Source organism: Lactuca virosa, chromosome 6, assembly GCF_052849685.1.
Source record: "Lactuca virosa cultivar CGN04683 chromosome 6, Lactuca_virosa_CGN04683_v6, whole genome shotgun sequence".
NCBI classification, from domain to species: domain Eukaryota; kingdom Viridiplantae; phylum Streptophyta; class Magnoliopsida; order Asterales; family Asteraceae; genus Lactuca; species Lactuca virosa.
This window is the reverse complement of record NC_136431.1, coordinates 172,876,166-172,886,775: the sequence shown is the minus strand read 5'-3', so window position 1 is coordinate 172,886,775 and position 10,610 is coordinate 172,876,166. Positions and strand designations below refer to the sequence as shown.

Below are 10,610 nucleotides of genomic sequence, written 5' to 3'. Positions count from 1 at the left end.
TTGGCTTAATGGGTTAAAGTTCTATAAGCTTTTAGCCTATTTACAGTCGATCTTTTACAAAAGGTTATATATTTATTTTGTTGTTTAATTATTCTAACTATTTTTTTTTAATTAGAACCTCTAATCATATTACAATTAACTCATTCTATGAACGTACAATATATATTACAATCACATAACTAAAAACTCATATTTCACAGTAATATTAAACCAACTTTGTTATATCACGTTACTTTTTTAAAAAAAAAATGTCGTCAATAACCTAAACGTAATTTTTTGTTTATTAATTTTTTTATAACGGTTGAAAGATTATGCGATTGAGGTAATTACAAAAAATAATAATAATAATAATAAAATAAAAAAATTCGAGTTTTCCGGTTCTAAACTCATTTTACCCGGTTCCGCCTTACCTACTTTTCTATTTCCGGGTTTTTCGGTTCTAGACCCACTTTACCCGGTACCATACCCGAAACCGGTTCCTATATACCGGTCTGGTTTCCAGTTCTAAAAAATCTCGTTAAACGGTTCCGGGTTTTCCGGGTCCGGGTCCATCCGGTCCGGGTTTGGACCCACTTTCATCCCTAGTCGGTTGTGACATTTGTTGGTGAATATTTGAGAAAATCGACGGTAGAGAGTAAATGTCGACGAATATTGTTCAATAGAAAAGGGAACGTAAAAGAGGGAAAGAATGTGCCAGGAAGGGTGTTAGCTGCGACATTTTTAGCGGTGATGGTATATCAATAATGGTGATATTGTATCAATAGCATGGTTGTAGAACTAGTTACTCGGTACCTGTTCGGCCGATTGCCAAGTAGTGAGTACTCGGGAGTACTCGGGGAGTACTCGGATTCGGTAATTCATATAGAAATATTTTTAGGGAAATTAGATATGTCAAAATCATAAGTTAAAACCATAAGTTGATTGAAATATATAACAAACTTAGATACATGTGAATACAAAAAAAAAACTAAAAAACACATAATGGTCCCACTTCGTGAATAATTACTACGAATTTAAGATATGTATGTAGTAATAATCAGATGTGTGTGTTAAATAATAAATCATTAAGTATATTATACATAGTAATCACCTAGTTGGCCGAGATTTACAACCCTGTTCACTTCAATAAGGGGTCGATCGGGGAGTACTCGGATTTTGTAACTCGCCTTGGTAAGGGGTCGAGTAGCGAGTACTCGGACGAGTAATCGGCCAACTCGGCGAGTTTTACAACATTGATCAATAGTGGTGACGTCCGTGGAGGGAATTAATCGCGTTTTTTTTAGTATTAGCGGCGAGACCTATTGTGTCGTCGTTATTGGTGCCGCCACTATTGGTCTATATGTATCGTGGTTCCGGGTACTGGATTAGGCACAAAATCGACGGATAGGTTTTAATATCATATTTTCACGCGGATTGGGTCGATGTGCTTTAGTGTCAACGCCATTAGCGTCATAACCACTATTAGCGGCGACACCAAACACGAATGTGGGGTGTCACCGGTAATGGTGGAGCAACTAAAGCTCGATAATCTTGTAGTGATCATGATGGTGAAGATGTGTTCTTTTAAAGGGAATGAGGGTTCAAGTACCGTTATGAAAAAAAAAATAGTTTTAAAATAGTATTTAGAGGATGTGCGTTAGCGGTTCCTAAAAAAAAGTTATGATTTATTTGTATTTACGTATAAATGTTTATGCTAATAGCTTAGCAATGTATGTTGTTGGTCGGTTACGCTTTCATCTGTTTTTGGAACGGAGGGAATGTCTCTAATATGTAGTATTAATGTACATGTTTTGGGTGGTTGAGAGTAGGTCCTTTTTGTTTCAGGATTTTGTGGGTGAATAGTAAATTTTAAGAATCTAGTGGGATCAAGAGTCTACGAGACACGTGATATATGTGGACCTCCTATATTTATTCAGTTCTGTGATTTTTTTAATTTATAATCGATATGAATAATTGGATTAGAGGCACCAGCTATATTTGGACCAGCATACAAGCAACTATTCTTAGCATACAAGAACAGAGAGTCAAACCGTATTTCGAAGAAATAAAGATTAATAATTTTGGGTGACTAAAATTAACTGGGTGACTAAAATTAACTTAAAGTCGACGATGCCCATTCTTTCCGACAATAGCTGGTCTCATTGATTACCTTCTACATAGTACTCATGCGTTTTTGGGTATAAGTATCCCTCTATTTAAGTTTTACTTCAACCAATTCATTAAAGAGTGCAATAATTTGAGAATGATGAACACACACAGTGGAATAGAGGAAGATGCAGTGCTAATAGGTCAGACACAAATAAGCCAGTGCCTAAACGGAGTTTTTGACGCCATGGCCTTACGCTGTTGTGTTGAGCTCCGTATTGCTGACATAATAAGCAACCACAACCGACCCACGACGTTATCAGAAATTGCCACTGGTATTGATTCTCCATCAATAAATATTGATGGGCTTGAACGACTCATGAAGTTCTTAGTCCACAAAAAAGTGTTCAATGAAATTCCTCAAGCGGAAGCAGAAGAAGGAGAAACACTTTACGCCTTGAACAACTGTTCTAAATGGTTGTTAAGCGATGCACACCTCACATTGGCACCGATTGTTATGAGTTGTACGGATCCATTCATGGTTTCGCCTCTGCATGTGCTAAGTCGAGCGATTAAAGAAGGTGGTACGGCATTTAAAATAACCCATGGAGAAGAGTTGTATAATTTTTCTTTGGGCAATCCAAAGTTCAACAGAATTTTCAACGAGGACATGGCATGCTCTGCTAAGATCAATTTGGATGCCATTATCTCAAGTTACAGGAATGGATTTCTTGGGATGAAAGGAAGTGTGGTGGATGTTGGAGGTGGTACTGGTGTTGCAATATCTGAGATTGTGAAGGCATATCCACATCTTAAGGGGATTAACTTTGATTTGCAACATGTTATTTCCACTGCGCCAACATATGATGGGGTTACGCATGTGGCTGGGGACATGTTTAAGGCCATTCCTCCTGCAGATACGATCTTTATGAAGGTAATTTGTATGCTTGGGTTATATTCGGTTGTTGATATACTCGCTCAAGTTATGATTATTTATAGGGAAAGTAATCCCACAAAGATTAATGTTATATAGACTATAAATTAATTAATAGCGATATTCTTCTTTGCATTTCAGTGGATCTTGCACAATTGGAGTGATGATGATTGCGCTAAAATACTTACGAATTGTCGAAAAGCCATACCTAAGGAAACTGGAAAAGTCATTATTGTGGAGATCGTTCAACAGCCTAAAGAAGATGATCCTTTCAGTGATACGCGCTTCATACTTGATCTATCGATGCTTGCATATTTTTCTAGTGGAAAGGAACGATCTGAAAAGGAATGGAAGAAACTTCTTGGTGATTGTGGCTTTTTCCGTTACAATATAATTAAGATGCCTTCGCTTATGTCGATTATTGAGGCCTTTCCATAATGATTATGTAATGTGCTCTTGATGAATGTTTAATGTCAATTGCAGGTACTTTTCATGGTTTTTAAAAAATATCTCCTAATAATAACTATTTAAGGTTTTAAGCTAGAGCGATTTCAAGTACACAAAAATTGTTCCAAATGTATCTGATGATTGAAACAGTTCGTAGATAGATGGGTTTTTTCTTTTTCCCTAATATTATGTCATATTGTGTTTTAATGGTGTTTGGAATATGCTTTGAAATTGATTATCAAATTATTGAATGTGAATATAAGCTCGAAAGTCAAAAGTTGATTCTCTATAATTTGCAAGTGATGTCCAGCCTAGCTGGGTTGATGCACCGGGTTTTATACCCATGTGGGTCGTGAGGTCGGGAGTTCTATTCCCTTAAACTACATCTTGTGGTGCCCCATGTGGGGAATTTTTCCCTGGAAATCCCTATGGGGGCTGGGTTTGCCCTGTAAAGGAGCTCGAATCCGGGGTGCTCGTTGAAATATTGCGAGTAGGCTACACTTAATTCGTTTGCCGTTTCCAAAAAAAAAGATTCTCTATAATTTACGTCAAAATCTAAGTCGTGTTTCAATGCAATTGGAATTAATAGAAGGGGAAGTGTCACTTTTCTCATAATTTTTGGTATTTAAAAATTCATTGACCGGGTCTACTCTAATCTTTGCGATTGGTTAATAGTTAATAGGAAAATTGACAAAAAAGTCTTAATATTTTGGGAAATTTTAATAAAGTCATAAATTTAATTTTTTGAATAAAAAATCTCAGACTTTTTAACTTTTTGAATAAAAAAGCCCAAGAAACCGGTTAATTTATTCACTTTAGCCTTTTTTGACCTGTTCAACAGGTCATAGGACAAAATCGTTTACGTATTTTTATGTATTTATATCTATTTTTACGTACTTTTGAATTTTTTTAAGTTTTTATATCTATCTGTTTACGTATTTTTATGTATTTATATATATTTTAAAGTAATTTACACATTGTTTTATATGTTATTTCTTATGAATTAAAGTATATATATATATATATATATATATATATATATATATATATATACCATCTTTATATATACCAAAGGTATATAATTGAGGGTCCCACCATTTTTAAGACAGTGTCTTAAAAAACAAGAAGAAGACATTATGACCATTGATTTCAAAATAAATGGTGTAAACTATCCATGTGAAACAAAAGCAACCAATCAAATTCAATCTCTTCAAATCACATTGACTATCATACGCAGAGGACATCTTGACCCTTAATTTTATCTTACTACAATTAAAACCATTCATTAAGTTATTGATCCGTGTGAACAAAATTCAACCAATCAAACTTCATCTTAACATGAAAAAATAAAGCCACTTTCACAGTCATTTCTTTAATCATCTTAACTACAAGTCTCTCCCCCACTTATAACTCCCCAGATGTTTCTAATGCCTCACTTCAAATCAATAGCACCATTCTGCAGTTTTGTTGAAATCTGATACCATTCCTTCTCTTTGTTTCATGTCGTGAACGCTGTATATAGATTCAACTTGTATTTGTTTCATCAACAGCTCTTTTCTGTAAAAAAAAATACAAAATTTGTGATTTTTGTAGTTTGTATTGTAAGAGAGTGGTTATTGTTGTTACTTAAAGTGTTCATAATAATGTATCTTTGCAGATTTGTATCAAGTATAAACATATATAAAATGCACAATGTAAATTATGTTTGATATGTGTGTAAATTCAATTTTGTAAAAGAATATATCCAGCATTTGTGTTTGGATTTTTTCCCTTCGAAGGTTTTTAGAATCAATTTCATACATGAGAATCTGGGATAATCTTCCATGTCTATTCATAATGAAAAAATATTGCAAAAGTAGTACTTATGTATCTTTATTTTTGCAATGTTGTAATAGAGGTAAATCAGGGATGTAAGAAGACTGTTTTTATTATTAACTAAATCATTAAATCACAAGCAAGTTATAAACTTTGAGATATAGAATACATTAAAAACAAAGTATATAGGAACGAAACAAAGACACATGGAAATTAGTTCTTATTGTTTTATGGAAGCCTTTACAGCCCAATCTTACATACAAAATCGAAACATCCATGTTTATAGATTCTTATAATCGAACCTTGATTACTAAATAATGAAACTTTATAAGAAAGAGTATTTAGAAGAGAGCATGATACATTTAAAAACCCAGTTTTGATCACAAACAGAAAAAGAAATAGATTTATTCCTTTTTAAAAATACAAAACACAAGTGAATTTTCTAATTACTAACACAAATACATACGGAAATCGGTACCACAAACTGAAACTGCTACAAATTCTAAAACAAGAACACAGAGTTTCTTACATGGTAGATGCTGCTTCGGGGATACTTGTTGGAGATGGTTAGACTGTCGTCGATTGTTGCCTAAGTCATCAATAGTGTTGCGGAAAAAGTAGTCGGTGGTTGCAGCCCGACAGCTGGTGGTGTAACTTCAGTTGCTGCTGGGTGGCGGATATTAATGTCGAAGACAAGATTTGAGATGCAAGATTTTAGGGCTAATGTGTAGGGGAGGTTGATGATGACGGTAATGGACAAGGATCAGGTGGCGGCGGCGTCGTGTATGGGGCCAAGGACATGGCGGAGTCATTGCCATAAAGATGTACCAGTCGAGGCGGCTGTGTAAAGAGGACGAAATTAATTAGGTTTAGGGTTGTCATGTTCTAAATATATATGTTGTATATATGCTTAATGTTATATGTGGCCCAAAGCTCATATATATTTTTTGTTTTATAGTAGAAACAACATATTTTATTTTAAATTAATTATGTTATAATTGTATATAAAATATTAAATATCTAATTAATTAGGTTAACCATTTCATCGTTTCTAATAACTTTTATATTTTTTAAATGTATTACATAAACAATAAATATAAGCTATAAACTTGTAAATAAGTGTAGATTTTGAGATAAGTTTGTTGTTTACCAAATAAAAAATATAACCTATACAATTTCAAATATATTTGTCTAAAATTTATAAAGTATAATAGTTTTTTTATTTAGTAATACTTAACTATTATTTATATTACATATAAATACACAAACAAGTATTATAATTAAATGTGCGTGAGGACGATTATTTTTAAATATACTTAAGTCTCCCTAATGAGTGTCATTTTGCACTATTACTCCCCTAACACCAAAATTCAAAACCACAAACCTTAAAAACTGAAACAAAACAGTTTTTTCAAAACAAAATTTTTGTTGAACAACAAATATATTCACCATCCACTCCTCCACTATTTACATGATACTTTTATTTCTAATAGAGATTTTCATTGCATATGCCTAGACACACAACTAAAAAACATTATGAAAACCAACAATCGTTTCAAAAAAAAAATGGCTCCCCAAATCTATTGGAATATACACTTTTACATGATGTTGCATTATGTTAATTTACAAAATCAATTCTGTGTACTTTTCTTTTTAATCTAAAACAACGAGGTATATTATGGACAATAATGTGGTTGAAATGAAACTAATAGCCGAAACAAAACTGTATAACAATAAAAAGACCTATAAACCCACATGCAACAATTACTAGAAAGCAAACTATTTGACGCTTAACGAAATGAAAACCAATCGAGCTTGAAAACTACTCGTATAAACAAAATTAATAGTCGTCGCCGCATCGCGCGAGTAGGCTACTAGTATATATATATATATATATATATATATATATATATATATATATATATATATATATATATATATATATAAAGTTTAAAAGGCTTAGGACTGATAACTCACTTTGGTTCCTTTTCCTTGTTTGGATGTGAGATTATAAGTAACGGTTATTTATCCAAATGTCATTTAAATTTTACTTATATATATTTGTATATGTAAACCAATATAAAAGTTAATTCATTCAGTTCAAATACCATTTGTAACATGTTGAGCAAGGGGTTACATTCATAAATAGTTAATATCAATTCAGAAAGTAAATATAAATTATAATCGGTATAATTTATGATTCATAGAACATTAAATCACGATTCAAGTATACTAAAATACACTGTTTTACAAGAACAAAGGTTTGATTCAAAACTAATCAAGAATATACATCTTTCAAATACTAATTCAAGGGCATACTATCAATTATTCATTTCAGAATGATTGGGTTTTCATAACTATTATACATGTAACGTCTATATGCTTTTTATGAGTCATTTGATTCAGGTTGTTTAGTTCATGTAAACAACATAGTTAAAGTCCTGACATTATAACCAGAATCTCCAGTCGGGGATCGAAACAATGTGTGTATAGATCTATATTGGGATTGACAACCCCGCACTCAGACTGCTAGCTACAGTCAGGCATACACGCCTACGAGTGACAGTTGTTATCAACAGTTTTAAACGCCTTCAAAGCGTTGGGTCAGGCCATCTAGTCTCAGTATGGTTCTCATAACTCATTTAAAAGATATTAACAATACGTTCGTGTATAATTAACTGAACGTAAGTACATTTTCAAAGTACCAGTTTACCATGATACAGTTTTTAAAGTATTACATCTCAGTATTCAATAAACAATTGGTTAAGCCAGGCACACTCTCACTTATATAGTTTATACAAAAGGAATTCAATAACAGAACATTGGTTTACGAATAGAACGATTTTATGTGATTAAAACTACTTTTCATATACAATAGAAAATATAGGATTTTCTGGAACAGTTTACATATTTAAGAAACAAAAAACATACTTTCAAACATAAATACTTATGCACTCACTCAACTTTATGTTCATACTCTCTTTTCAAATTACTTGTATTCTCAGGGAATCAGTAAACATGTACTCCCCGAGCTTTTGAGAAGATGGAGCTATTTTGAGTCATGTCTTCTTCTTTTGTATAACTATTTTGGTTTCAATATACAATGATTAAACACATGTAAATATTTATACTTTTTTTTAAATATAATGGTTGTTTGTACTTTGATTACTATGATGCATGTGTTGTGATACTATAAATAAAGTCCTCCACCCCTTGACGATTCCACTGTCTGGTTTGGGGGTGTGACAGATTGGTATCAGAGCATTGTTTATAGTGAACTCAATATATAAATTCATAAAAGATATACAAACTATAAATACATTGGGGCTAAGAGCTCTGACTACAAGTATACTTTTTAAAAGTTAAGTATTTTTACAAGAAGTATACTAACACTCATACCTACAAGTACAATATCACAGTCATAAGAAATTAAAAGTATTTAGATGTTGGACACCGTAGTCAAACCTGGACAGTTATGTAATCATATCTGGGATTAATATAGCCTGATCAACTATATTGGTTTGAGATATGGCCAACATGTGTTTGGGAGTGATGGTAGTGTTGTGACATGTCTAATACTTACCAACTATACATATACAGCAGAACTCTAGAACAAAACATAAAGATTAAAATACTATAGGAGTATTTTAGGCACCATAACAAACATGTGAAAACAAAAGAACCATTGTTGGTAGAACTATAAATATTAAGGGTATATTACAGTTATATATAATTAAAGTTATATAGACTTAGAATATGTGATCTAGCTTCATTTCATGTTCCTTGTTTGGTTGTGGATTTAGAGTCGGATCATTTAATCTAAGGTCGATTATACCCGAGTTATATATAATTACTATACACTTTGTAGTTATAGTAATACCCAAAACTAGTCATACAGAATACATTACTTGTTAACTGTAAGTTTCCCTCGTAGAAACTTGTATTTATAATCTATCGTTACTAATTATATTCTATGTATCTTAGCCTTATTCTCGCACAGACACAATGACCGGATTTCATTTACCAGGAGACACTTACTTTCCGAACCACGGTAACGAAGGATGGATAGTAGATGATCCAGAAGAAATTATGGAAGAAGATCCAGAAGAGGAAGAAGAAGATGAAGATGAAGATTCAGAGGGTACTGACATAGAACCCACGGTATACAATCCCCCACCAGCCATTCCACCTCCCGCAGTCAGGCAAGAACTTCAAGGGCCAACGCCAGTTTGGGAAGAGCATATATACCACTGGAGCTGACAGCAAGGCCAGCACCCACCCTATGGAATGTGCCGAGATTTCTATGACCTCAGTAACGGAGGATCATCCGAAAGGGATCTTCTTGTCATTGTTCATCGCATATCTCGCCAAACCGATCAGGCGAGGGTTTCGATAAACCGGATCCTGGAAGTCAATGCAACGGCACAAATCAACGCTGTGGATATTCGTTGTCTGGACGAAATTCAAGATGAATCCCAAACCCACACCGAGGCACTGCAAAACCAAATGAATGCTGCCCTAACAGAAATAAGAGAATTAAGGGAGCATCAGCCTACCTTGGAAAGACAGCTAATGGAAACCAAACATCAGGAAGCAGAGTCTAGTACTCGTCGCAGTTCGCGACGCAAGTAGTATTTATTCTACTTCCAATTTTGTTATAGATTAGGACTTCGGCTAAATGTTTTATTTTCAATAAATTGGTGTACCGTAGACCTTTAGATAAGTCAAACTTTCCAAACAACATATTGTATTTCATAAGTTTTGGTTATAGTGTAAATCTATGAATATGTTCTAGTGCTATTTTTCATGTTTTTCAGTACGACCGTGAAAATTTTATTTTCGGTAGGTCGGTTTAATGTCGATATTTTCCCAGTATTGTGGTATATTATAGACCTTCTTTAAGGTCAAATTTTTCAGACCATATGTACTTAATATACCAATACAATCGACATGCATTTTCATACTCTTTGAAAAATAACCACTCAAATTCATATTATCTTTTTACAAGTTATACTTGTAATAGACTTCTATTACCAATTCTTTATAAGATTCATTTTGAACCAAATGTTTTAGTTCAGAGATATCATATTCATATTCACTCTTGATATCTTACCATCTTTTAACTTTTATAGTAAAAGATGCCTCCACATATAAACCCAAGGCATGACAATGTTAATGAAGAGCCAACACCACCTCCGCCACCACCTCCTCAATTTGACGCTGCCATGTTTCAGGCGGCAGTCACAACAGTTGTTGCAGCTGCTATGTCTCATATAAACACCCCTGGTGCAAGTGGATCAGGAGCTGGTGCACATCCCCCCAACCACGG

General features: G+C 33.5%; 1 protein-coding gene across 1 annotated transcript; it reads left to right on the top strand.

The window, feature by feature from the left end:
• The first annotated feature begins 2,127 nt into the window (after positions 1 to 2,127).
• LOC145118938 (xanthohumol 4-O-methyltransferase-like) lies at positions 2,128 to 3,673 on the top strand. Its single transcript, XM_079054595.1, has 2 exons — positions 2,128 to 3,019; positions 3,161 to 3,673. Exons 1-2 carry the CDS (start codon positions 2,243 to 2,245, stop codon positions 3,455 to 3,457), a joined length of 1,074 nt encoding a protein of 357 aa, XP_078910721.1. The 5' UTR covers positions 2,128 to 2,242; the 3' UTR covers positions 3,458 to 3,673.
• The last annotated feature ends 6,937 nt before the right edge of the window (positions 3,674 to 10,610 follow it).